The sequence below is a fragment of the Aulonocara sp. 'chitande type north' Nkhata Bay genome, linkage group LG20, assembly GCF_057382095.1.
Source record: "Aulonocara sp. 'chitande type north' Nkhata Bay isolate Kocher_YH1m ecotype deep benthic linkage group LG20, A_spYH_male_GT1.1, whole genome shotgun sequence".
In the NCBI taxonomy this organism is placed as follows: domain Eukaryota; kingdom Metazoa; phylum Chordata; class Actinopteri; order Cichliformes; family Cichlidae; genus Aulonocara; species Aulonocara sp. 'chitande type north' Nkhata Bay.
In genome coordinates this window covers 10,296,695-10,324,689 of record NC_141363.1, presented here as the reverse complement: position 1 = coordinate 10,324,689, position 27,995 = coordinate 10,296,695, and the positions used below count along the sequence as shown (strand labels likewise).

Below are 27,995 nucleotides of genomic sequence, written 5' to 3'. Positions count from 1 at the left end.
CCCACCCACCCCCGCCTTCTGTGTCCAGATTCAATCTGACGTTTAGAGGCCAAGCGACGGAGGGATCGACAGATTAGCGAGTCTCCCTCCCTCTCTCCCACCCTCCCTCTCTTTCTCTCCCTCTGCCTCCCTCTCTCCATCCTTTTCTCTCTCACTCGCTTTCTGCGCTGTTGGTGGATGTCAGGCGGTGGATCGGCTCCTTGTTTCGGTCGGACCCGGAGTTTTGTCTTCATCTTTTTCATAGGCGCGCTCTTCTCTTGTGCGCTCCTGGACGCGGAGGAATCGGGGAGCTCACGACCATGGGGTCACCATCACCTTCACCACCACACTTTACTTTGTTCTCCGCGGCGCTGGATCGGGAGGAGAGCGCACTAAAATAATAATAACTAAAAAACAAACAAAAAAAGCTAACAAAAAAATCCTCTTGTGGGCTTTGTCGTCGAATTACATTGCGGGGGAACTTTTCTCTTAGCATTACGCATATATTAATCTGACAGCGTGTGGAATGGAGATCCCAACTTTCCTGTTTTCGAGTCTCGCTCTGCTCTTCGTCGGAGGAGATATTTTCACCAGGTGAGATCAGCTGTGCTTTTGTTTGTTTTTTTTAACTTCTTGCAGGTGTCTTATGTGCTTCCCACTGCGGAGCGCTATGAATATTCCGGAAGAAGTTAGCCGTCAAATTATAAACGGTGTTAATAATAATAAGAAAGCAACAAACTAGAACGATAAAACAAGGAAAGGCACTGTGACATCATCTATTTAGGAGCAATAAACTGCTCTTCTTATTGATTTAAAGTCTCGCGTCAGTTGAAGTCCTGCTTGTTGTGCAACCGCCTCCCACGACTCAGTGCTAGCAAAACTCACGTTCACGTTCACTCGTGGATAAACGGACTTCTACAGGCTTACATAAAACTACTTATAGACACCCACAATCTGAAGTCTGCTTTCTTCCCCGCTTGCATGAACCTGATGACACCATTTGCATAATGCATATGCATAGTAAGAGGTGATTGTTTTCTATCCCCCCTCCCCTGGTGATGAATACCAGCTGAGTGGAAGCGTTTGCGTGCGCGCGCGCGTGTCAGATAATGTCACGAACCTCCAGGGGGTGACATTATCTGCCACGTAAGGGATCAAATACATCAGATGATCCCATGATGCAGGCCTCATACTGCAGTAAACACAGTACATTTAAATAGAATATCACTAAGGTGCTCAATTTGGGAGGTTAAAAAAAAAAAAAAAGGTGTAGGTGCTGCTGGGAGCTTCAGTCGTGAATGCGTCTCTGAAGTAGGATTATTCCAGGTTGTGTATTATAAGGTTAAAAAAAAATCTTAAGAGTGATCCAGTCCTATTCAGCAGCGGTTCAGATTTCAGCCATTTGAAAAGATTTATCAGGACCATTGTGCTGACTCTGAGGATAAATTACCTTCTCACCAAGGAGCAGGTCAGGTCTGTCTAAACTAGTTTACAGTGCTTCGTTTTTGACAGAGGCCTGCATTCATCGGCATTCAGTTCGCGGGATAATCAGCATCTACTACAGAGCTTCAGTTTCAGTACTTGCTTTCACACTGAAAAGGGCAAAGGGTGAAACTCTGAGGAAAATTGGGGAAAATCACCTCTATTGTCCCTCTTGGCTGTTCACCAGTAGAGGGAGTAATAGCTATTGTAATTGGATTTTCCTGCCTCCAGTCACTGCTATTATTATTTTGTTCTCAGTACAATGCAGAGTGTAGGCTTTTTCTTGCACCTCATTATGTGTCATCTCTCTCTCTTTCGCTCTCTCTCACACACACACACACACACACACACACACACACACACACACACACACACACACACACACACACACACACTTTGCAGAGGAAACCTGCACGCCGCTTTCTTTCCTCGCTCCTGCTCTGCACAGAATCACCCTGATTCTCTTTTTTTAGCTCCTCGTTTATCCATTTCACAAAAGTTGCTTAGCTAAGTTGCGCCTCACCACCTTTGGTGTTGCATGAATTTCACAGTTTTTTCTTTACAGCTGAAGTGTCACTTACCCTTCACTTTACAGAGTACAATCTGCATCTAAATGGACTGTATAATGTCTGTAACAGAGGAGTGGGCTAGAAAACATGCTATTGCGTAGTAGAGAAAAGCATCATCCTTTGGTCATCAGTAGCCCGAGATAAAAATTGTCTTGAAATGGTAACTGTTAAATAGAGTGCCAGATATGTGTTAATCCATCCCTGAAAGTACTGCCCAGTAAATGCTTTTAAAAATCTATCATGCTTAATCTTTTCAGGGATGATCTTAGTCGTTTTAGAAAAGTAAAACTATAATGTACAACTTGTTTTTAAAGATTTAGGTCTTCGGGTATTTCACAAAAAGTGCCTGGTAGTATTTAAACCATTGCAAATAAGTTGTTGGCCTGTACTCTCTCACACATATCTCTCATTAATAATATCAAGTCACTTTAAGCCAGGGAGAACATTGCTGTCACAATGTAGAAGCTGCACTTTACTAAAGTGACATGTCTTTTTTACACATTTTTTATTTCTGCAGGTGAAAGTGTCACTGATATTAAAAGTGTTGTTTTCAAGAGAGATTTGACAAAGAGGGCAGCAGAAATAGGAAGAAACACAACACTTCAGTTCTATAAACGTACTTTAAGGCACCAAAAAGCGCTGGAATAACACACAGTCACAAAGATACCTGCGAAACAGCTCATTTTTTTCTTTCCTTCTTTATTTTATATTTAACTCATTTTGTCAGTCATGTTGTATACAGATATGTACCAATACAAGCAAATATATTAGACATAAAAACCACACCGAAACATCAGGAGTCACTTTTTGGCACGACACCTGGAATACAGAGTGAGTTAAGAAAGCGACTAACGCTAATCCCCACCTCATTCACCTCTGCCTCAGTGCACGAATATTGCAAATGATCGACTGTATAATTTTCTGCAAGTGTTGCATGACAGTTTAAATTTTCATGTCTACAAATTGCAGATTTTTGATTTTTTGTTGGATTGGGCTTGTTAGCAAAATGCAGTGAACCTGTCATAATGGGCGATGCATTGCTTTCTTCCAGTGTGGGAAACATTAAGGGAACTGTACAGAACTGACATTCATACAAGATGGCAGGGAGTTAATTTACCGCACTACACTGGTTGAGTTGATTCAAACACAGGCTAAGCCTTTTCATTAGCTTTTGTCACTATGAAAAAGGATTAATGTGTTTTAGTCTTTTTTGTACCAGCAAAGGTGTGACTAATATAATAATGGTGGCTCTGTTATATTAATTCCACCCGTGTTCTTGCTGCTGTCACAGTCCACAGTGGATTTCTATCACAAGGGCCAAAGATCATGTTTTTAAAAAGAAACGAAACCTTGAAAGGTCAGCTAGGTCATTATTTCAGAACTGACACTGACAAAAAAAAAAATCCATATACATGATTAACCTGACTTCCAGTGGTTTACCAGTTGTAAGACTTTATTGTGACGCAGCAGCTATATAAAGTGTCGAGTCTGCAGTGTTATTATAATTAGACTTCATTCAGCTCTGATTGCAGGAGATAAGTCAACAGCGAGGCTGCTATCTGGTCACAAAGACAGGAACATAAATCAAAACTCTAACCAGACCCGACTCCCGTGACACGCAGGTGCTACTAAAGATAGCTGAACATACCGACACAGGTGGCTGCACAGCCAGATTACACATAATACTTTCATGCATGTCGGTGTGTGGTTATCACCAGCTGACTGGAGGTTGAAAGGAGATTCACAGATTGTGCGCTACAACAGCGATATCTCAAAGACCAAGAAATGTGACAATAAGAGTGCGGGGGAGAAAAAAAATACTGATTAAGTCCAGCAAAGCTAATCTTTGAAAGAAATGAGGACCAAAAGAGATTTAAGCAGTCCTATTATGCATTACATTTTCTCCTCTCTTATTTATACTGGTAATTGTGGTGGATTCTCATATTAAATAATGAAGTAATGCACACATAATCCCTGTGAACTCAAAGTTTAGGCTTGATACTTCTCAGATTTTCTACTTCTCAGAGTTTAATGTCCTCATAGAGGGATATCCTTAATACAGTGTGGCTGGCTGTGAGCGCAGAAGACCCGCTGACATGCTGTTCAAACCTAGCCAATTGTATAAAAGTTAGCTTAAAGAGAGTGGGAAGTGAGTTAAAATGGATGATAAGGATCTGATGTAAGGATTAGTTTGAGTTGTAAATACAAAGCCATTTTAGTAAACTCCAAGTTATGAGCAAATGGTAAATGGATTGGTTTTCATGCAGTGCTTTTCTACTATACTTAAGCACTTAAAGTGATTTACACAACACACATTGTTCACTCATTCATACCCATGCACTTTTTTCTATATCTGAATGCTTTTCTGTCTAACATTCACACTCTGAACGCATCAGAGAGAAACTTGGGTTTTGGTATCTTGCCTGAGGGTACTTTGGCATCCAGACTGGAGCAGCCAGGGATCAAACCAACAACTTTGTGATTAGCAGATGACCTGTTCTACCTCCTGAGCTCCAGTCTATTAAGTATATAAGGCCTCCTTTAAATAGGGCCTTTGTTGTAAACGAAATGCATTAAAAATGAACACAAATAGAACAAGAGACTCACCTGCAGGCTGACTAACCCCCCGGGGAAAAGTGTTGGATTACTGACAGAGCAAAGCTGAGTCTAAAGCACTCTTTAAGAGCCCAATTGTGGCATTTATGGACTAAAATGCACAGATTGTAAGGAGTGTGGGTCCATCCTATTCTCGGGGCCTTGCTGCAGGTCAACCTGGCCCCACGATGCAGCTAATCATATTTTATTTTAACTGCTAGTCGAGCAGTTTAGCTTAGAGCACACCCGGGAAGAGAATTTTAGTGTCATTATTTACCTTTTCAGAAGGACATGCACAGGAGGTCACTCCCCACCTTTGTTTTCATGCGGACGTGTAGTTTAGGAGCAGGTGGCTGCCCCTGCTTCATGCAGGAGGATTTAAACTCCACATTTTATCATCTTTTCTGGCTTGTCACACTTGTCCTTAAACCTGCACTCAGGTGAAGCCCTTGTCCTGACTAATCCGCATGAGAGACTGACTCAGCGGATAAATCCCCCCACCGTCCGGAGACTACATTTTCCAGTAACGCTGTGTTTTGATCATGTTCCCCCGGCTGCATGAGCTGGCTCCGAAGCCTGACTGTGAGCTGGCTACAGGGTGATGCAGGCACACCTCAGCGCCTCAGCTAGAAGCCGCCTACTCAATTTATGTTGACATATCACACGTAAATGGGAAAAGGAAACAGTTTAGGAGAGTTTTGCTGATTTCATTAATTTCTAGATAATTATACATGAATTTATTTAGCAGTTTGCATGTCACTTTGATAAGTATGTTAAACGCAATGAAATTAACCTAATGATAAATACCAGCAGTATCTAATCCCCATGAGAATGGACAAGGCTGTGATACAGCAGTTCTGCGTTGGGTATTTTGCACTGGTTACACTCAAACTGTAATGTGAGTGCTTTGGAAACCAGTGCGTAACAGAATTTCCTGTGCATTTCCTGCAGTTCCTTCTATGATCATTATATTCAAAGCAAATGTCAAAATGATTTGCTTTATTTTATCCAGCGGAGGTGTGATGTGTCGGCAACGTGATGTGTGACGAAAGCTAGTCCGTGACAAACTATCCGAGTTTGGAGATGTTCTGGGTCTTCGGGCTCTTTAAAATAGCGCAGGATATTCACTGACCTGAACGCGAGTCCTGCAGCATTTTCCGTTCAGATAAGGACCTCTCTAACAGCAGCACTGTACAGCATGATCATCCCACAGACTCCATCACAGTTTTTTTATTTTATTTTTATGAGAGGCAGAGACTGAAGCCCTGTGTTTAGAGACACCATTATGTAACTAGAGTATCAGGATTCATACATATGAAGTGCCCTTGAGCAAGACATCGAATCCCTCCCAGCTGTCTTGCAGCTGACCTTTGAGCTTCCTGCAGAGGGAGGAGAGCAACACATGTCTTGGTATCAATGAGAAGAAATGGAAAGGGTGCAAGGCTCACAGATTTAGAAACAGCAACTTATCTTTTTTTTGTTTCAGACATAAATTTAGTCTACCATAAATGATCTTTTTCTTCTTTTTCTATTCCTTTCGCTTTTTTTTTTAGCTTGGATAAACTTCAGTTCTAGACCATTATACAGGAAAGAGATAAAGTGAAAGATAAAGCAGTAATTTGTCCATGCATTACCTAATCGTTGAGGGTTAAAGGAACGATCTATACACGACGTGTTGCTGAATTATGTTTTTTGTCAAGTATACTAATTTTATTTTGTTTTATTCAAAGGTTGCATGAACATAGCAGGCACTTTAGCACATATAGCTCACGAAACAACTGTTTACATCTTGTAAGCTTCAGTTGGCTAATTCCACAAAAAGCAGTGACACTGGTGCACAGGTCAGCCAATCACAGCCTTGCAGAAAGACGGCTTTGTGACTTATAATTAATTCTTTTCCCCGTGATGCATGACTACACCTGATCTCAGTGTTTCCTCCACCTGCCAAACCCTAATTTAACCCCCAGTTATCACAACAATCCGCCCCACCAAGCCCAACTCTGTCTAATGGGGATAAATGTTGCTTTTTACCATCATAATGAAGAAATAGTTTTAATGATAGAATAATTTTTAAGCTTTCAAAATGCTCACAGTGATAAGCAAATAAATAAACAATGCCACACTCGCTAACACAAATTATTATTAGTATAAAAATATATATTCTTAGACATTAGAAACTTTAATGTTTAAAAACACAAATGTTGGGAGAAACTTGAATACTTTTAACAAGAAAAAAAAGAGAAGTTTGTTTTTAAATTTGGGACTCTTTCTTTTGAATGTACTCTACATTATCTATTGATACTTGTATTAAAAAAAAATGGATGTGCAGAAGGAAATGGAGCACTCTGGAATGCGATTAAGACTGACAAACATTATTTGAGTGCAAATCTGGTCAATAAAACATCTGTTTGCCGCATGGCAGCGCAGCACAGACCCTTAATTATGACTGCTAATGCAGTGCGAACACCGTTAGAAACCCACACCTATAAATGTGAAGCAGCTGTTCAGTGATTTAACTATCTATTTATTCATGTTTTATTTAATATTTATCCCAGTTTGATTCATTTCACCACAGAACTAATAGAAACAGTTAGATCAGGGCGCTGATAGGTAGTCCAGGTATCGATTTGAGCGATTATACGATACTGATTAGGGTTGTTGGTGTGTGCTGTGCTTTGCATTCACAAAAAGACACCATAAATTTGAGTGAAGCCGCTTCTCTTTGTTTTTCTCCCCAACTGTTTAATGTTAGCTCACAAACAGACGGCAGAGACGTTTAATGAAAGCGAAATATAGAAGGATTAGGAGCGTCTGCAAATGCACACCCTCTCAACTGCTTGTCATGGATGGAGGGGTGGGAAAATGAAGAGGCGCAAATGTTTCGTAAATCCAAGAAAGCAATCAAATGTTCAGACCGGTGCGTCTTTCAACAGAATACATTTGATTTTTCTTTGGAGAAGAAGTGAAATTGTTTTTTCCTCCTTAAGCAAACTGATATTTTTGTAGAGAAGGAGAACATTTGGTGTTAAGAGAACAGCTTGCAATAAAAGCAATAATCTGTGGCAAATGTGAAAAATTATATATGTATATGTGAAAGTCAGTAAAGCCAGATTAATTGAGTCGATAAAAGCTTTTAGTCGGGATTTTGGACCCTTGGATTAACATTTCTTCGCATGTGTTTTAGAGTAAATCGAAGCAGCGCTGCACACGAGCAGCCCCCATCATATAAAGAGGGAGAAAAATTAAAAAAAGATGCTGTGCAACAACCACACCATGACAGAAAAGAGTCTTAGTTATTACATACAACTCCTTCACACTAAATATTCACAGCTGTGTGGGAACTGCAGAGAATAAAGGCACCAGGGCCTTAAATCTTTAAATCCTAAAACAGTTAACAACTGTAAAATGAGTGTTAAATTGCAATAAATAGAGTTCTACTATAGGATTTGTGTGATATACATTTCCACCCGCTTTCTCCTCCTCTCCAGACAGAGGTCTGTTTGACCTTGGTGTGTTAACAAATGACTTGAAAGAAACGCTCTTTATTTCCAGATTTAGAAACTCCCAATTAGCGCAGAAATCCAGGAGTCACTTAGTGATTAATTAATTCACTCAGTGCTCCCATTTTTTTAGTCATGACAGTGATTGCCAGACTAAAAATACATCTGCCTCTGCAAAACAGATCCACCGAGAAAATGTTAATGGCATGGCAGAAATGTTTATTTATTTTATTTCATATTCAGTTAACCAGCCGTTACATTTTGGTGAATAGTTTCCGTATGGCATAATGCTGTGCTCTCGGGCACGTCGACTTTCTTCAAATGTCAGCCCGATTTCAAAGGTCAGCTCGCGGCTTTTCATTGTCGAACGATCTGAACACCTTCCACGAACCCCCCATGCGGTCCATTTCCCTGTCGATACCCCCACCGCCGGCCTTTGGATGTCAGAAAAATCGTATTTGTTTGTAGCAAAAACAGTCAGCACCTTCAATTTTGCACGATAGCTTTGCTTCTAACATTTGATTCATCTCCATGTGTCTTTTTCATGGTGATGTCTAACAAGCCATGCCTCTTTTCAACATGGACTTCTCATTTTTAAACTCCCCTCTAAATCTATGTGTATGGATCTGTGTATGAGTGTTTCAGAATACAAAACTGCCACCTGGTGGTATCTCAGCTGTGCTACGTTTGTGAAATCCTTCACAGAGGCTCACAGTGTTACCTTTCTGCCCTCAGGCAGCACTAAGTGATTTCCGGATCCTTAAAACAGACAATAGCTTTAAATGTTGCTGTTATTCCGCTCCTGGCACATACACAGAGGTGGCAGTGCATGGGGGCAGTTTGAATTGAATGCAAAACAATGCATGCACAAAGGTATGTTGTTCAGAATAAAAGTCCACAGTGTAATGAGAGCCTATTTTCAGTGAAATACAGCGATTTGGAGGTTTGTGGAGTGAGGCGCAGCATTTTGTTTATTATGCGCTGTGTGGAATCTGAGGCTACGCTGTTAGATTTGGATCTGCTGTCAGACTCCTTGTGGACAAAAGCACGCTGTGGAAACACGACTGAGGAAAAATATGTCAGCCAGGCTTTAATCAGCGTGGCTTTTCAATGCTGAAACAAGCACAGACTTTTTAAAAAAAAAACTTTTTGAAAGGACACCCCTGAGAGATGTAATTTTGCGCTGACATTCAGCATCTTTGACATTCAGGATTTAATCATTTTCATGCAAAGAGGAAACAAAACAAACAAACAAAGGACGAGTTGCTTTGGGTGAAAATGAATGACCAAATAATTGCACGCACACGTTTTTTTCTTAATGTTTGAACCTTGAGAAAATGTGATTTCCTAAATCAGCGATGAATAATTCAAGGATGCAAGAGAGTTTTGGAAAACATGTTATTAATAAAAGTCGTGTTTTTGCGCTCCATCTTTTTCAAAAGCACATGCTGACAAGTTATAGGACTAAAAATGATAATTAAAGTGAAGGTTCCTTCATTTTCATAAATAAACACTGTATTTAAAGCAGCATCAGTCTTTTATAAAAGCACTAAATTAAAAGTAGAAGGTGTAGCCGGTATGGATGACTTCATTTTCAACTCCCTTAGCCTTTTCCTTCTCTCTTTTTCCTCTTTGTTTCCCTATTGTTTGCTTTAGTCAGCTAAAAAGAGAACTATTTCTGTTTTTAGCTGGTGGTAGCTGCTGGGGCTTGACTATTACCCTGTTACTCTATGTCATGTAAATGTGTAAACATCTGCAAACGATTAACAATTTGAGCTCACGTTGCTCTTTTTTTGGGGACCTTTTGTTACATCAAATATTTTCCCTCCAATTTTATACAGTTGAAAAGTAGAGATGGATATCACCGATATCACATATCGGTATCGGTGCGATGCTGACCTAAATTACTGGATTAGATATCGAAGAGAAATAAAAAATGTAATAATATCCATTAAATATCACAAAAGCACCTCACAAAACGTGCGACATGGCATAACTCAGCTCATAACCTTAGCACGTCGGAGGAGTATGCATCACGTGATAGAGCGGATGTGACGTGCGAGACCAGTCGGCGGTCTGGTTGAGCATTTAGAGCCTCGCTACCAAACCAGCATTTCATCTCCGAGAAAGTTATCCCAGAGAAGTAAAGCAAGTTTGTAAGTTCATCTCTGAATGTTTCTAAAGCATTCCCACGTTAAGCTTACCAACCGATACTGTATATGGAGCGACTGCCTCTCTCTCTCCCTCTCCTGCTGCTACTTCAATCATGAAACTGATCAATGATCAGCTGATCGGCTTTTCTGTCGTGACTCCCGTCTCTCTTGTTTGTTTTTGGCCCACTTTGCACCAGAAAGAGGAAACCAGTGGATACACAACAGCAGCACCTTTAAGCTTGATAAGCTGTTGTTAGAATGGTAACTGTGCAGGGGCGGGCCTAGCAAGGTTTAGCCAGGGGGGCAGGTAGGGCATTAACAGGGAAAGGGGGTCACAAAGAAATACTTTTCTTTCTTATTCTCATGTCTAGCTTGTAATAAATAATTATCTGAATCTTACAACCAAAGTATTCATCTGATGTAAAATGTATAGAAATACGTTATTGTATATAGTAACTATTAAGTCTAATATATACCCTAGTAAGCTATAGTACTTTTTCCTTTGGGAAGATACCATCTGTGCAGTCTGCAGTTCTGTTGAAGAAAGATGTTGAATCTAATTATTGTAGAAAAATAATTGATTTCTGTGCATTTAAAAAATTTTTTTAACACGTGCATTAAATTAAAGTCGATTACGTTAATTAAGCATTATTAGGTGGAGGGTGGGGTGTGGTTCCCCTTTTGTTTTGGCTGGGAGTTGGCAACCCTATTAGTTAGGTTGTACTCTTTAAAATACCAGAATAGGGAGGATGTTCAGGATTTAAGTTTATTAGATTGATCAGTATTGCTCATCTATGAAATATTTTGGGTGCAGTGTATTTTTTGCATACAGGTATAACAGAATAGCTTTAGTTTTGCTTGTTTTTTTAAAACTTGAGTATCAACTTATACAAAATGCAGCAAGATATTAAAAAACACACACGTTTTATTTGTTATAAAATACAAATAACTGAGTAATACAACGTCAGAAAAAGAGCATTTGTGGTTTGTGTGTCTGAAAGAATAAAAAATATTGGGCTATATATTGGAATATTGGCTTATAAATCACCCCATATAGGTACTGGTACTACAAATTGTATACTGGCCGGCCTCGATTACAGGATAGTCAACGGCTAACATGAATTCCTTCCATTAATCTGACAGATTCTGAACATTTCAGCTTCATGTCTGGATGCACGACCTGGTCACTTCTGCTGTGATGGACCTGGTGACATTTACAAACACAAAACTGAACTGCTGATTATGACTGGACATAAATCTCGTGCTCTGTATGAGTTGCTCAGCATAATTGTTTATGAGAGTGACATTTGATCTATGTTTTGCCATAACAGGGGGGCTTTCATCATTTTATATTGTCGTCAATTCAGAAGAGAGGGCTCCTCCTCAAGGAGCCTTTGTATGAATGTCAAGGGAAAGTCTCTCACATATTACAGGCACACACAGAGTTGCACAAAGAAACACAAAGATCACAGTGGCAATAGATCACAGATACAATTAGACATTTACAATACTGTGCAGAATTCTTGAATCATGCCTCACTTCTTTATAATTTGCTGTCAAAGAGCCAGACTTTCTAGTCATTTTTAAACTGGTCTTGAGCAACAATTCTTCAGGCTTCTTCTTCAGTCTGAAGGTCTTCTGATCCTTTTTTTTTCTTTTGCACTGTCTGCTTTCTGACTCATTTTCAGTCCAGTTCTTGACCTGAGCATTTTCAGAGGAACTTTCTTATTTTTTGTTAAGCCACTTAAAACTCACCTATGAATCATTCGAGCATAAAATTTAGCAAAGAGGCAATTTTCTTGCTAGTAGCGTGTCAGGATTATACAAAATATATAATTTGCTCCCAGTTTTTTGATAAACTAACACAGTTCAAAAGGCACGAAGTTGCATTTTTGCACTAAAAAGCTGATTCCCAAAGAGCTATTACATGAAAACCTGGCATATTTCAGCATAGAGTGCAGTGTGTTGTTAAAAATTTACTAGACAACTAGACAAGTGAAGGATAAAAGAAGAAGTTGCACGTCTAAAATCTATATACAGTAGAATACCACTATCTGATCCCAACTAAACCGCCACAAGATTGGTTCAGATCTCTAGATTCATGTATGTCCAAATTCCTTTGGAAAAATAAACCCCCACGTATAAGCTTAAAAACACTACAAAAGACCAAGGATAAAGGAGGACTAGAACTGCCTAACTTTCAGCACTACTTCTTAGCCAACAGGCTTCAGTTTATCTCAGGATGGCTAAAACACACCCTCTTAGATGAACCTTGGCTAGATGTAGAACAAGCACTCTGCAATAATCTAGAGATCTCAGACCTACCATTTATCAGCTCAAACATCCAACGACTTGAATGCTTTAAAAGCATCAACATCAGCTCTTCTCTGACAGCATGGTGGGAGTTTCTAAAATTGACAGCGTCTTCATTAATCCCATGCAAACGTACACCTATCTGGAACAACCCTGACATATTACAAAACAATAATATGATAAACTTTTCAGATTGGAGTGATAAAGGAATCAAATATTTAGAACATATACTAGAAGGAACAGAATTTATTTCATTTGACGGACTAGTTACACAATATGGGATCAACAAGAAAAGATTTTTAGAATATCAACAAATTAAATCCATAGTAAAAAAGAAATTTAAACCGGGTCAAGTTGAACTACAAACACCACCAAGTGTGGTTCAATTTCTTACTCTTAAACCCCCCAAATTACTATCCAAAATATACAGAATGCTTTCTAAAACAGATGAATCAATATCACTTCCTACTGCAAAATGGGAAGCGGATTTATCAGTTAACTTAGACCTAAACTTCTGGTCTCAGACTTGCTTAAAAACCTTTCATCTAATTAGAAATCCCAGTCTTCAATTAATTCAATACAAAATATTACATAGAGTACACTATACAGGTCATCGGATGTTCAAGATGGGCTTTACGTCTACCAACAACTGCTCACACTGCCAAACCAATTCACCGGACAATTATATCCACGCTCTTTGGTTCTGTCCACCAGTTCAGAAGTTTTGGCGCGAGATATGTGAAGACTTATCGAAGTGTCTGAAATGTAACATTCCAACTTCCCCCTTAGTGTGTTTGTTGGGCAGCTTAGATAATGTCACTTCAGAAAAGAATATCGCCCATATGGTTTTCACTGCCCTATGCATAGCCAAGAAAACAGTCCTCATGAACTGGAAAAATAAAAATAATCTTAATTCTAACCAATATAGAAATTATCTATTAGATTACATTAGTCTTGATACAGCCTCTGCCACCACATCAGATCAATTGCTCTGGGCTCCTTTGATCAGCTCCATCACCTAGTGGGGGTGGGGGGTCATAGTTTGGTCCCGCCTTCACTGTTGTGATTGGTGTGGGGGTAGGGACAGGCTTAGGGCGTCGGGGGGTTCCCCGGAGGCATCTTCCTTGGGGAGCTAAACCCGGGGTAGCGGTCATGTCCGGTTAGGGGCTCTGTTGGCTCTCCGGTGACTGTTTCCTCGCGGCTGCGTGCAGCGGGGCTAGGGGAGGGTCTGTGCTGACGGACGTGGGTTACTGACCTGGTAGCCTGGGTGGGTCCGGGATGGGCGTGAGGTTCTGGGGGCGCTCCGTCTCTGGGCTGGGACCCGGACCGGGCCTCGGGGGCTTGGGTCCTGGTTGGTGTGTTGCCGGGGTTGTGGGCGGGTGGGTGCATGGGGGCCCAGCCCTGGAGCAGGGTGCCGCCGGTGCGTCGAGCCACCTGGGGGGCTCTTCAACTGGTGGGGGAGATTGTCACATCTTGCAGGAGCTTTCCTCTCCTCAGGAGCTCCCTCTGCAGGAGGGGGAGATACAGGAGAGGTGGAGGAAGATCTCAGCCTGGGTGTTTATTGTCTTATGTAGTCTGGAAGATGAGTGGATGGTGGGGTGGGTGCAGTTTTCTCTGTGGTGGGGTTGGGTGGACTGTCCCGGGCTCTGTGGGGCCGGGCGGCGCTGCTGCACTGGGCCCGGTCTGGATGGGCCTGGGCCCCCTTTCCCTGGCGGGTCGCGGAGTATGGGGGTGCCTACTGGGGTCAGCGGGGGAGCTGGCCCCAGGGAGGGGTCACTTGCCCCTCCCTTCCTTCCCTCCCCATCTCCAGCTGCCTCCCTCTTCCCGCTCCACCACAACCACCCACACATGCAGGGCCTTGGAGTAGGGGTATGTCACCAGGGTGCAGAGGAGGCTACCCCCCCCCTCTGTCCCCTTCTGGCTGCCTCTGCCTCAATTTTATCCCACAACTTAGACATTCACATTACTCACACTCTCATTACACATACATATAGGATCTTGGGGGTGGGCACGATACACGGAGTCCAAAGTACCATCAGGGTGTACACCCCACCCCTGGCATCGTTGCCCACCTCTCAATTTTAAATACACGTAGACATTGAGGGCTAGCAGGAGGGACCATGCGCTTACCTGCTGCTCTCTGGCAGGTAGCTCCATGCCCTCCTGGGTTTTAAATGCACCTTAGAACACACATGCATCAACATTACAATGAGCGGGTGGAGGGAGGTTTGGAGTCTTCTCTCACCCCCGTTCTCTGCGACCTGCTGGAGCAGGGGGGCTAGGACTAGGAGGAGGAGTTGGCCGTCCGACTGCGGTCTGGAGTGTGGGGCCTTCCTGCTGCTGCGGAGTCGGGGCGGTCTGCCTCCCCCCACCGCAGGGAAAAGGGAAACACCACCTGGGTCTGGGTGCAGTTCCCCCCTCCAGGGGCGGGGGCACCTAGACCCGGTTTGTAGAGTACGCTTGGGGAGTGTGATCGTGTGTACAACGTCTCTTTATGTCTGTCTCCACGTTGGTTGAGTGTGGAGTAAGTGCATATGAGAGCATGAGGGTGGGAATGGATGTTTGTATCTGTGTGTGGCTGTATGTCTGTGTCTATATGTCAGGTTGGGTGTCAGGCGCCACCTCTCTGGGGACATCTCAGGCCCTCCAAGGTTTGGAGGCCTATCTCCCCCTACCACCACTTCCCCTGCCAGTGGCGGACCCCCTCAGACATCGGTGCGTTGGTGGTTCTTTGTGTCCGGGGATGGGCGTCCAGGTACACACCGGCTCACTCCTTGGCGGCCGCTTATCGGGGCCTGGAGCCTGGGGCTCGCTCGGGCCACTTCGGAGGTGGGGTGCCCCCGGCCTCTCGGCCTGGGGCTCGGTCACTCAGGCGCAGCTGGCTGCCGGCGGAGCTCACGGGCGCGTCACTGCAACTCCCCCTGGCTTCTGCTCCGCGGCTGCTGAGTGAGCCCTCATCTGGGACTCTCCTCAGCTCTTTCCGGGACAGTGGCGCAGCTGCCCCTCTGTTGGTCTTCCTTGGTCTCTTGTGTTCTGGGGGCCTCTGGATGTCTGGAGTTTTGATCTCCTCCACACCTGCTTCAAGCCCTGGAGGACGGGGCTGTGGCCCCCCCACACCCTCTAGCAGATTATTACATGAAGGAACCTTTTAAAAAAACAAGCGCGTCCATGCTCACAGGTGTACACACGGGTGATCACACCCACAAACTACACCCTTTTTGGCTCCTACCTCAAAGCACACTGTGTTCTGTTGATCTTATGTGCTGCACAATAATGTTTAACATTTAGTATTTACTGTCATATTCCCATATATCATTGTGATGTTGTTTATTCTATTACTCTTGTTCTCTTCTGCTTGCTTTCTTTTTTCTTTCTCAGCAGGTGATCCAGGTGATTGATATATGCATTTTTTTTTTCTCTGCCCGTTCTGTTGGTTTTTGTCTTTTGCCCTTCTCCCCCGTCCCTCTTCTCAGCTGTTTCTCTTTCCCTCTTTCTTTCTCCCCTTCTTTCCCCCAGTCAAGTCTGTCCCGTATTCAGTAAGTGAAAATAAAATAAACAATAAAAGGTGAATCAAATGGACCATTACGGCAAGGCTGGGATGGTCAGTTTGGTAAAGTAAATCCGTTGGGCATCTTTCTTTGCCTTTAGACAACAATTCTGAGGGCAAAAGAGCCAAACGGGACAGGCCAAAAAAAAAGAAAAAAAAAAGAATACCACTATCTGAAATTCAAACAGGAAAAAATCTAGCAAAAACCTAACATGGTGGAAACTGTATTGTGGGCTAAGGTTCCATTTCAACCAGTGGTGTTAGGGATCCACCACCAGTACCATCTGGAAGGATCTGATTGACAAAGACTTCCACGATAATGGCAGCCAACATATAAAGAAGAGCTCAGAACGCCCTTCAGGAAGCCTGGAGAACTATTCCTGAATACTAGCTAAAGAAATTATGAGAAAGCCTGTCCAAGCCTGTGTTGAAGAATAAAAGTGGTCATACCAAGTATTAATTTTCAAGCATTAGAATCGCACAAATTCAATTTTTACCTTATATACTATATTTCCGTGTACATTTTAAGTGCACCTATGTTACGTTTTTCTGACAAACTTTAAAGAGATGAAAGGTTGCTCGAGATTTTTCCACAGCATAGTCAAGTGTGGGTACACTTCACTAGACACAAAGATCCCTAAGGTTCTCTGTTGCCAACACTGATATAAGTGTGACCTGAGTCTAAATTACTTTAATCAAATGAAATTCACTTCAATTAATTTTATAACAACAGTCACCTCAAGGCGTTTGATATTCTAAGGTAAATACCCAAAATAACAGAGAGCCAACCCCAACAATCAGATGACGCCTTAGTGACAGTGGGAAGGAAAAACTCCCTCTTAACAGGAAGAACCAGGCTTAGCGAGGATCAGCGATCTGCCATGACCAAACAACACGCTTTGGAAGATGGTCAGAGATTAATAATAAATAATGATTATTTGCAAGGTGGTGTATAAATACATAGCGAAAGAAAAAAGGTGAGTAAGGAAGAAATATTCTGTGCCTCGTGGGAAACCCTCAGCAGTATAGGCCTATTGCAGCGTAACTAAGGGTTGGTCAGGGTCTTCTGATCCAGCTCTAACTATATGCTTTTTTAAGATGGAAAGTATTAAGCCTAATCTTAAAAGTAGAGATGGTGTGTCTCTCCTGAATCCAACCTGGGAGCTGGCTCTACAGAAGAGGGGCCTGAAAGCCTCCCATTCTACTTTGAAATATCCAAGTACGTCTGCAGTCTGAGAGTGAAGTGCTCTTTTGGGATGATATGGTATCATGAGGTCTTTAAGAAAAGATGGAGATTGATTATTTAAGACCTGGTAAGTGAGAAGAAGGGTTTTAAATTTAATTATGGATTTAACAGGCAGCCAATGAAGAGAAGCTTAGCTAATTGGTGTGTGCCATCTAGCTTCATGGATCGACAAACCTGGGTATCATCTGCATAGCAATGAAAATGTATACTATGCCTTCTTATAATACTGCCTAAGGGAATCAAGTGTAATCCAAATAGACTTGGTCCTAGCACAGAATCCTGTGGAACTCCGTAATAGGAAAAATTAACGATTTAAATAATGAATCTTATTTATGTTTGAAAAAGTGGTTATTGTGTCAAATTTTGAGATACTTTTACGTATGCTACTAACTCTATCTGAAGTTCTGCCAGGCTTTTCCTGTGGACGTGTGACAGGACAACCACTGAAGGCTGCTGTGTTTGTTTTCTTTAGGGCCATGCTGAGTGACGTCGGGGACTATGTAGGTACAGACATTGAAATATCCTGGTTACCTAATCTGGATGATTTAATGAAGGGCTATGCCAGAAATTTTCGCCCTGGGATAGGAGGTGAGTATGAGATCTACTGCTTGTGGCGTTGGGTTACATTTCACCGCCTCACATTTACAGCCATCCTTAGCATCACCCAACCGAAGTCCTAAGTACAGGAGCATGGATTGCACTTCATCTTCCAATTCCATTATCCCGAGAGGCGCCTTTGGTTTGGCTTTTCCTGTACGACATTAAAACAAGGCTCTGTTTACCTCATACAAATACTAGGGGTGCAACGATATTCGTATCGATATTGAACCGTTCGATACAGTGCTTTCGGTTCGGTACGTGTATGTATCGAACAATACAACATTTGTAATTTATTTTATCAACTTTCCTTCTGACGATGCTGTCTGTGTGGAGCGCTCAGTGAATCTGCGTTCGACTACTCCGCCTAGGCTGCACTGTCGAGCGCAGATCCACTGAGCGCTCCACACAGACAGCATAGTCAGAAGGAAGAGAGCAGGGCAAGCTAGCGAGACAGAAGTTAAGCTCTCCTTTTAACATGGACCTCCCCCACCCTCATTCAGATCTGGCGTTTGGAATTATTTTGGTTTTCATGTGACGTATGACCCTGAAGGTAAGCGAGTCATGGACTAAAGTAAAACAGTATGTTGGATGTGCCATGCAATGCTCAATTACATGGGTGTGAACTAGTGTGTTAGCGCAGTTAGCTCGTTAAGGTGTTGGCCGTCTAGCCCCATGCACGGGGCGATTGGCGGTAGCTCGTTAACGGAGATTTGCCATGTTGTGGTGTTAAGGTCATTTCAACGAGATGAACCTGAAAGCACTAGTGGGAACACAACGAATATGACTGCACATTTACGCCGACATCATCCTAGTGCAAAGACAAAAACAACAAGCATGCTACTAACTTTAGCCGAGTCATTTAGACAGCTGTTAGCACATGATTCTCCTTATGCTGCTGAGAATATAGCCCAGAAGAAGCGGATAGTATAGCTTTTATTTTGGAAAGAGACATTTCTCTGTAATAAACTCTCTTTTCCAAAGATGCATGATTCCTCAATCAGATACAGGGCTTGCAATATCGCTAGCCTGACGTCCTGGGGCTAGCGATTTTTTCAGTCGGGGTACCAAAATCTATCTCTTCCCTGCCCGTCGGGCTATTGTAAGAAGGAAAAATATATGTCAATGCTTTTGCATTCTTTCAGAAATGTAGCTGGGTAATTATGTCATTGGCATCGGTGAGCCACTGTCAATATGTGACATATTGAAATCGCGTTTGAATTTGCGCTTGTTTTTTTGCTTTCACTTTGCAATCGTGCGAACTGTGTATAGAGAGCGACAGCACTGATCTGTGAGTGATGATAATTTGCGCACCAATTCCTCTGACATCGTCTTATTAATCGTTAGCTTACTATGCAAACATGACAAGTGAAATCTCCCGCAGCTTAAACATGTGAGAGGTTGATCGCGCAGAGAATCGCTGAGTTTATGTGAGTCCGTGTGTAAAAGCAGCAGGATTTATATTTGACTACGATGACCTGGATGATTGAGAACCTTCACAGACAGATATATATTTTAGTTCTGCTGAGCCAAATAAGACAGGTCAGGGTGAAGAAGTGACAGCCAAAGAAAAGCTTACCACAAAACGGAGAAGTTATGACAAATCAGACTATAAGGCAAAAAGAAAGTGCAGCTTTATGGTTTCATGGACAAAATAATTTCTGTGGCTGCAATATGACAAGCTAAATAACCAGGGCTGCACATAAGTGGTCCGCAGGTGCGCATTCGCTGTCAAAATAAAAAACACGCACAAGGGTTAGGGTTAAATTTAAAAACTGTACTTTTGAGTTAAAATATATATTTATAATTTTAATAAATGACAAATTAAAAAGGCATGAACATTTTTTTTGTATCGAAAAAATATCGAACCGTGACACCAAAGTATCGAACCGAACCGAACCGTGAATTTTGTGTATCGTTGCACCCCTAACAAATACATATGCTGACAGGTGAACAGTTTGTTAAGGACACACACAAAAAACATTTATTAAAGAGAGGCTTTGCAGGAGGACACGCCGGAGTGGAGCGGTGGCACAAACATTGTGTGCTGCTCTGGAGAATTTGCTAAGAATGGCTGCCAAATGTGAAACATTCAATGACCACAGCAATAGATTTCTCAATCTCACAGCTTAACTCAGCTGAGGAAAGGTGAAAATGTGGGGCAAGAGTGCCGCTATCGCCACACACATACCACCCTGTGCATGATGCAGAGAATCATAATGCAACATCATGTGGTCACTGCATTTCTATTTATGTCACATTTTAATGTGTTGAAAAAGGAAGCTAAATGGAAGGCTGTTGTGACCACTGGGGAATCATGTCTGTTATTTCGGAGCAGTTTCTTTCACTCAAATCCCACCCCATGCTATTAATATGGAGCAATAACAGGGCCTTAAATATATGATAATTATGAAAAATGTTTTTGCAAGATAAATATAATTTGTAAGGATAGTGATGCACAAGATGTAAAGAAAAGACGTGACAGACAGATTGTTTCATAAAAAAAGCACAATGTATTTTTTTCTTTACATAAAATTTATGGATCTTGTTATCGCCTCACTTGAACACTGAATATTAGAAGAATTGATAACTACACAAAACCTGATTTGAAAGTTGAAAACCATATTATGAACCAAAGTGTCTGAATGTTTCCAATCTCACATCATTTTAACAGTAAGGGAGGATTAGTTCTGCAGTGGAAGTGGAGTCTCTTTTTATATAATGCAAGAAATTAATATACAGTAACAACTTTTCCCACTGTAAACATCAATATGTGCTGCCAAGGTTTCCAGAGTGCAAAGCCTATTTGCAAATGCAAAGTTTCTGAACTGATAATGCTGTAAAACATTTTTCTGGAATTTTAATCTATTTGCATAATTAGAGTGGTAGCAAACAAAATCAATGCCACGTTTCTATGGTAATGCTACACATTGTGCTTCATTCTAATATACAGCGAAATATTTTCTATTATATTTACTAACCAGAGTTGGTAAAATAGCTGTTTAACAAATGTTATAGTCATCTTTGTACCTGCGCTGGAGAATAGAATCACATCGCCCTCTAAACTCTCCCATTTACATCAACATTCAATAAGCATACAACTGAAAACCTTTTCCCATTCACTTGCATTTGGTGTTGAAAATATAAATTACCCAAAATGGCATGGGGAGGTGTTGAATGATGGGAAATGATTCCTTAATGTTTAATATATTTTAAATAGCCTTTCTGTTCTGCATCACTGAGCCCCCCCCCCCTGTAGTTTCTGCCCTCTAGCATTCGATGACTGCTGCACGCTCCATGCTAATCATATGGCAAACTGTTGAGTGAACGCTACAGCGTATGTGTGCGTGCGTGTGAATGTTGGCAGAAGCTCTCTCTGTGCAAGTCCATGAAAGCCCAGTGTTGTTTATGAATGCCCATTGTGTGATGTGCCACTTCGCATGGCTAAACTGGATAATGCTTAATCTCTATGCACCGTAGGAGTGTTTGGACGTGGGAGGAAGGTGGATGGGAGAAAAACAGATGGGTTATGGAGTTAGGATGGGAGGGACCAGAATGGGAATCAGAGAAGTGGCGTGGGTGGGTGTTTGAGATGGGGAGGGCAAAGGTTTGCCCTTTTTTTTTCTCACCATTTCCTCTGCAGGTCCGCCCGTGAACGTGGCCATGGCTATAGAAGTAGCCAGCATTGACCACATCTCTGAAGCCAACATGGTAAAGAACAGACACTCGCTCCTTCTTTCTGCACCGAGATTCTCTATCATCACTTCACAACTGTCGCAACGATCAAAGATTTACTATTTGCATAATCCTGACATATCCCACTCGAAGGTTTAAACGCATTCAGTGTGAACATTTGTGACACATCGGGCGAGTTGTTGGATAATTTCAGACTTTCATGGATTTTGTAAAGTGAAATATCAAATCCAATGGGGCAATTCATGTTTTGCACAAATATCATTTTGCGTAACCTTGTAATCGTGAGCGGCGCCATGTCTATCATGAAAGAAGGAGTTTAATCTTAAAACGCTTCAATTCAATATGTTTTTTTTTTGCTTAACATCTGAAATAAAGTCCAAAGTGTGGTAGCCAAAAGAGCAATGAAACTAAAACACAAACACAAAGTGCACAGTATTCAGGGAAAGGCTGCAAAGTAAGACAATAAAGCCAAGTGCTTTATTGCTTTTATGCTGTGAGGACACATAAAACACAACCGGACACTGAACTGCTGCAGTAATATCTGAATTATGCAAGCAGAATAGTAAAAAAGCACCACAGTAGTTACTCACGTCACCAGCCAGTGCGGCATGTGTGCTCCAGCATTGTTTGCTTCTTTTTCAGCCTCCTCTCTGGTGGTTTATGCTGTTTGATGCTAATTGCGGTATTTCATTCTTTGGTTGTGTTTTTCTGCATTTGCAGCCAGATCTGCATTTGTGTGACTCACCAGGCGTTTGAAGATGGCTTTTTGTGTTTTCTTTTCTTTCTATATTTCTGTTTGGTAGGAAGTTCAGTGTCACATTTTGCTGAAATCTCTTGCAATAGGAAGAAAATATTTAATTCAAATCTACAATATAGTGACAAAAGAGTTATTATTCTTTTTCAATTTTGCGATTATAACAATAATTAACAGCATTTTAACGGTGATATCAGTTTTAGGGTTATGTCTGAAAAGAAATGTGTTTGGACCCTTTAATTAAATGTTGCATTCATCATTAATTGAAGGGCCAAAATCTCTTCTTACTAAAAATTCTTATTGAGTAATTACTTTTCTTTTCTAAATAATTTCATATTTTGACACAATCTCACCAACGATTTTTCCTATATAAATAAGTTATTCCCAAAACCGTCCAGAATAATGAAATAAATTAAATATATTTTTAAAAATACAAAGTAAATATAATTGAACCTAATATTCCTAACAGTCTGTCTCCCGTTTTACATTCCGTGGTGTTCCTGACAGGAATACACCATGACTGTGTTCCTGCGGCAGAGCTGGCACGATGACCGCCTGTCCTACAATCACACTAACAAGACTCTTGGACTGGACAGTCGGTTTGTGGACAAGCTGTGGCTGCCCGACACCTTCATCGTTAACGCCAAATCTGCTTGGTTTCACGATGTGACCGTAGAGAACAAGCTGATCCGCCTGCAGCCTAACGGAGTGATTCTATATAGTAGCCGGTATAAACAAACAGATCATTGTCTTCTCTTTCTTTTGCCTACAGAAAATTATAAGACAATTCTGCAGTTTCATCTTAGCACACCAGAAATTTTCACTGTCTTTCGTCATTGTTTTGATCAGACTGCACTGTTTTGGTTAAATATAACAGTTCTCATTAGCGCTGTGTTTGGATGCAGGCTGTTTTGAGCAAAAAAAATAAAAATAAGAATGCATGAATAGTAACTAAATGGACTTTTCGTAAAAGAGTCAGATTTTTATACCAGGAGTTAAATAATGAAGGATGTATTGATGAACATGCAAAAAGAAGATAAAAGAAAATTAGTTTTTATTTGAAAAATGACAAATTGAAGAAACTGTAATAGCATCTATGTCAGGGTTTGATTAAGCGAGCCGTTTTGTTCCTAGAATCACTTCGACAGTGGCGTGTGACATGGACCTTACCAAGTATCCCATGGACGAACAGGAATGCATGCTGGATTTGGAAAGCTGTGAGTTGGGATTTATCTTAAATGTTCATTTCTTCTTTCCTACATTCATCTTTATGGGTTAAAAATGTTATTTCAGTTTATTGCTGAAACATTTCATTGTGCGAGCACGGTGACATTTGTGAAAGGTTACAGTGTCTGTGACAGGATGAAAATGCCAAATGTTGAGCGAACCTCGCACATCTGTGTCGGCTGGACGGGTAAATGTCTTTGTTGTTGTTGTTGTTGTTTTTCTAGATGGTTACTCCTCAGAGGACATTGTGTATCACTGGTCGGAGAGTCAGAGACACATTCACGGTTTGGACAAATTAGAGCTTTCCCAGTTCACCATCACAGACTATCGCTTTGACACTGAGATGATGAATTTCAAATCAGGTGAGCATCCCTCTTTTGTGTTGTTTTGTGCCTGTATTATGTTTTACACGTATGTGGTGGTTTTGGACTTTGGTCCCTCTTGTATTGGAGAACTCTACACATACTTCTTGAAGCATGACTTCTTTTTTTCAACCAGAGGCACTTCTGTGGTTGTATTCTATTCGTAGACGAAATGCATCAAGGCAGACTTGCTGCTGAGCCAGGCAGGAGATTTAGGAGATGAGAGCAGTAGCTGCTGGGAAGATGCAGCTGCAACACCATTTTATGCGTTAAATCTTGAAGTTGTGCCACTAGGGGCAAAAGCGAGGCAAAAGATGTTGCCTAGCGTCAGAGCCTGTGAAGAACAATGGCCTCTTTATGATAAATAATTAGCATGTTTGGTTTGAAACAAAGTGACTTGTTGTCTGCTTCACAGCGGGGCGCTTTCCGAGGCTCAGTCTTCGCTTCCAGCTGAGACGTAATCGAGGTGTCTACATCATCCAGTCGTACATGCCTTCGATATTACTGGTTGCAATGTCCTGGGTGTCCTTCTGGATCAGCCAATCAGCAGTTCCTGCTCGTGTATCCTTAGGTTAGTATTAATTGGATGAAGTATATTTGAACATTTCGAAAGGGGTTATTTCAGTGAAGGTTGGTGCTCGTTCGTCCTCTGAAAGGTTAAACCACATAAATGACAGTTTTCTTTTCTTAGAGTCTTACTGCGTGTGGGGTTACATTCAAACTAATGCATTGTGGTTACAAGGAACTCATAGCAGCCTATTGATGACCATCACAGGATACAACATAGCTCAATACATGCTGATGTTAAAGCAAAAATAATAAATCTTTAATTCAGTTCCTGCACATATTTCTTCAGGTCTCACACAGATGTCCTCACAGGCCTGAATATGTTATCTCTACCCCCCAGATATAAGAAACATTGGTTCTCTCCCCCAGTTTAAATCTCAACTCAAAACCATCTGTTCAAATCTGCATATTCACTGTGAACCCACTGTTTGTTCATTTTATCTTGTGCTTTTGTTTTATTGTCCTTCATTGTGTCATTGTTCTATTATGTATTTTATCCTATTGTACAGCGTCCTTGGGTGTCTTGAAAGGCGCTTTATAAATAAAATGTATTTATTATTATTATTTTTTTGTTAATTAAAAAGGATTTATGATTAAGTATTTTACATATGCCATGCAGCCTTACCTTCTGCTATGAAATCAGACGCACGTAAGCCTTAATTTCGCAATTGAACTTTGCAGTTTCCTGTCTGAAAATTGCCCACCTGCCTCAACCATCCCCTCTGCTTGCTCATGTTGAGATTTTACTCAAAGAAGAAGAAGATATATATTTCTTGATGTAGTATGGATACAGCTAAAGAGCTTCTCAGTTCCCACCTCTCTCGATGGTCCTGTCTGTTTCAGTCAGTGTTAAGCAGCTTATTAACTTGCAGGTGCAATGAAGTTGTGCCCCTCTGTTTGGCTGCACACACTGGGGGACATGCTATGCAGACAACAGCTAGACAACTTGGTGGGCCAAAATATATCAAAATGCTAAATTTGCATGCAGGCTAAATTAAAATTTTGGGGGATCGGGCCCTCCGGCCTTGAATTTGACGCATGAGGACGTTCATGTCCTCTCAAGACTAAAATTCTGCAGAATGTGCCAACAGAATCACTGATGAGCTGCAAACATTCTAGTTAAAGCAAGAAAAGACAGCCTCATCAGACAGCCCGATGAGGCTGTCTTTTTAAGTTTAAATGGAAGATTTGGACCAGATGATGGGACATGAGCAACATTCACTCTGAGAGAAAGATGAATATGTACACCAAATATTTTTGAAAATCCTGTTCCTCATTTTGTTTAAAGCTACCAACAGAAAGGGGATAGTGTTCCCTTAGGAAACCTTAGATTAACCACCTAACTGACAGTTTATACTGTTGTCTAGACTACAGTAGGGGACCAACCAACCTACAGTCTGAGAACACTAATCAAGAGCCCCACATCCACAGAAGTCAAATTTTTGCTTTGTTTTCAGGGATTACAACTGTTCTAACCATGACCACGCTGATGGTAAGCGCTCGCTCGTCCTTGCCCCGAGCGTCAGCCATCAAGGCGTTAGATGTCTACTTCTGGATCTGTTACGTGTTTGTGTTCGCGGCCCTCATCGAGTACGCCTTTGCTCACTACAACGCTGACTACCGACTCAAAGAGAAAGCCAAGGTCAAGGCCAGCAAGCTCAGCTCCGAGGTGAGGATCACTCATTCGATCATTTCCGTCATGTACACCTGTCAGCAGACCTTTCAATCTGGAGCTTCGGGGCGGTAGGGTGGGGGTGTTGCTACTAAATTGTGCGCACCTCTTAAACATAAACCTAGGCCAGACATCAGGCCTTGGTGCTGACAAGCATCCATCCCACTGACCTTCAGCAGGACATGAATCTCTATAGACCATAATGGGAAAATAGATGATCGCCCCACAGGAAGCAATAGTGATTCTCATCATACTGTCAGCTTCTTAAGTTGCTGGTGTCCATCATAACTGAGGTAAACCTTCAGAATAACAGTGGCCGCACCTGCTATAAAACTATGAGTTCAGAAATATTAAACGTACCAGATTACCTGTCAGAGCAGTGAAGCGATTAAAATTAAATGTTGCAGTGGAGTGATTGTGAAAAAAAGGAGCCAAACTGATATAGGGTATTTTACATTGATACTGATGCAGATATCAAAGCATTATAAAATATAAAGTACCAGGATGGACCAAATACTTAAGAGCTTTTGCTTATAAAGTAGTTATAAGTTATAGTAGTAGACCTCATGAATGCAAAGGGGTTGAATTGTCACTTTTGCCAAATTTGCCAGAATAGAGCTCTGTCAGGTAAATGCTTAGATGCTTCTCTGTCTCCTCCTCTCCACAGTCTATTGTAAAGAACGGCAAACAGGCAATGGTTCTGTTTTCCCTGTCAGTCACCGGCATGAATCAGGGCGTGGTCATTTCCAGCCGCCACGGTCGAGCCCAGCGTTCCAGCAGCGAAATTCCCGGGGAGGGTGGAACGGAGGAGACGGAGCCGAGGCGGAGAAGATCCAGGCAACCGGAGGAGCGCGAGGAAGAGAAGAAGAAGTGCTGTTCCAAGTGTGTCTGCAAGCCCATTGATGCAGATACCATCGACATCTATGCCAGGGCCGTGTTTCCTTTCACTTTCGCCGTGGTGAATGTGATCTACTGGGTGGCGTACACCATGTGAAGAGGAGGCAGCGGGTCTGAGCGAATGGCTGCCATCCAGAGCTGTATATAAGAAACTGCTGGAGCTGTGCCACTTTAATGCTGGCAGACTGGTGCAGCAGAAATATACTGCAGCCTTCAGTAAAGGCGAGAACTCGTCAGACAAAAGACAAAATAAAGTATAATGGCCTGTGAATATGGAAATATGGTAATTACTGGAAGTACGTAGAAGTTTAAGAAGTTTTAAGAGGATTAAAATATATTTAAACACAAACAATGTCCTGCAAAGGTGAAGGACTATGTTGCCTGTGGAAGACATACAGCACACATTTAATACAGTTTAACTAACAACAAACACTTCCACATCGACCTGTTATATAAGCCGACTTAACACGAGACACCAGACCTCACGTCCACCAAAACAGCCGCACTGACCACAAGCTCTCCTCTAAACAAATACAAATAAGCATACTTAGCCTGTCTAACTCCACAATCAGTGAACCACTTGTTATCTCACAAAGCAAAAACACCACCCAGACAAGAGGATAACGAGATGAGGTGTACTGCTATTCTGCATGGCTGAGAACTCATTACCCCCTCTCCCCTCCCGCCACTGCTATCCCCTCTCTCTCTCCCTCTCCTTTGGTCCCCCACCCTTTTTTTTCCTGTTTATTTTCACGTTTAGGACACCAACTGGAGGGTCTTATCTCCCTCTGCCAGTTCTGCCTGTTTCCTTGCCATTAAAGGACTTCCTCCACTACCTG

General features: G+C 41.8%; 1 protein-coding gene across 3 annotated transcripts; it reads left to right on the top strand.

Annotated features, from left to right (window-relative positions):
• Positions 1–63: 63 nt before the first annotated feature.
• gabrd (gamma-aminobutyric acid type A receptor subunit delta) lies at positions 64–27,991 on the top strand. 3 transcript variants are annotated; one of them, XM_086278723.1, is made up of 9 exons: positions 64–573; positions 17,857–17,972; positions 21,625–21,692; positions 22,939–23,159; positions 23,566–23,648; positions 23,883–24,020; positions 24,436–24,591; positions 26,045–26,256; positions 26,927–27,991. In XM_086278723.1, the coding sequence occupies exons 1-9, from the start codon at positions 506–508 to the stop codon at positions 27,251–27,253; spliced, it is 1,389 nt and encodes a 462-aa protein (XP_086134849.1). In that variant the 5' UTR covers positions 64–505; the 3' UTR covers positions 27,254–27,991. The 3 variants fall into 3 exon arrangements, with proteins under 3 accessions (XP_086134849.1, XP_086134850.1, XP_086134848.1); XM_086278724.1 differs by having other exon boundaries at positions 541–573; positions 17,857–18,534; XM_086278722.1 differs by lacking the exon at positions 64–573 and having other exon boundaries at positions 15,540–17,972.
• Positions 27,992–27,995: the final 4 nt, after the last annotated feature.

Excerpts from the sequence above, each read along its gene's own strand:
- gabrd (XM_086278722.1), top strand. The coding sequence starts at position 17,717 with ATGTTTGAAAAAGTGGTTATTGTGTCAAATTTTGAGATACTTTTACGT. Across the intron at positions 23,649-23,882 it reads CATGCTGGATTTGGAAAGCT|ATGGTTACTCCTCAGAGGAC; the intron begins GTGAGTTGGGAT and ends TTGTTTTTCTAG. Across the intron at positions 26,257-26,926 it reads CCAGCAAGCTCAGCTCCGAG|TCTATTGTAAAGAACGGCAA; the intron begins GTGAGGATCACT and ends TCCTCTCCACAG.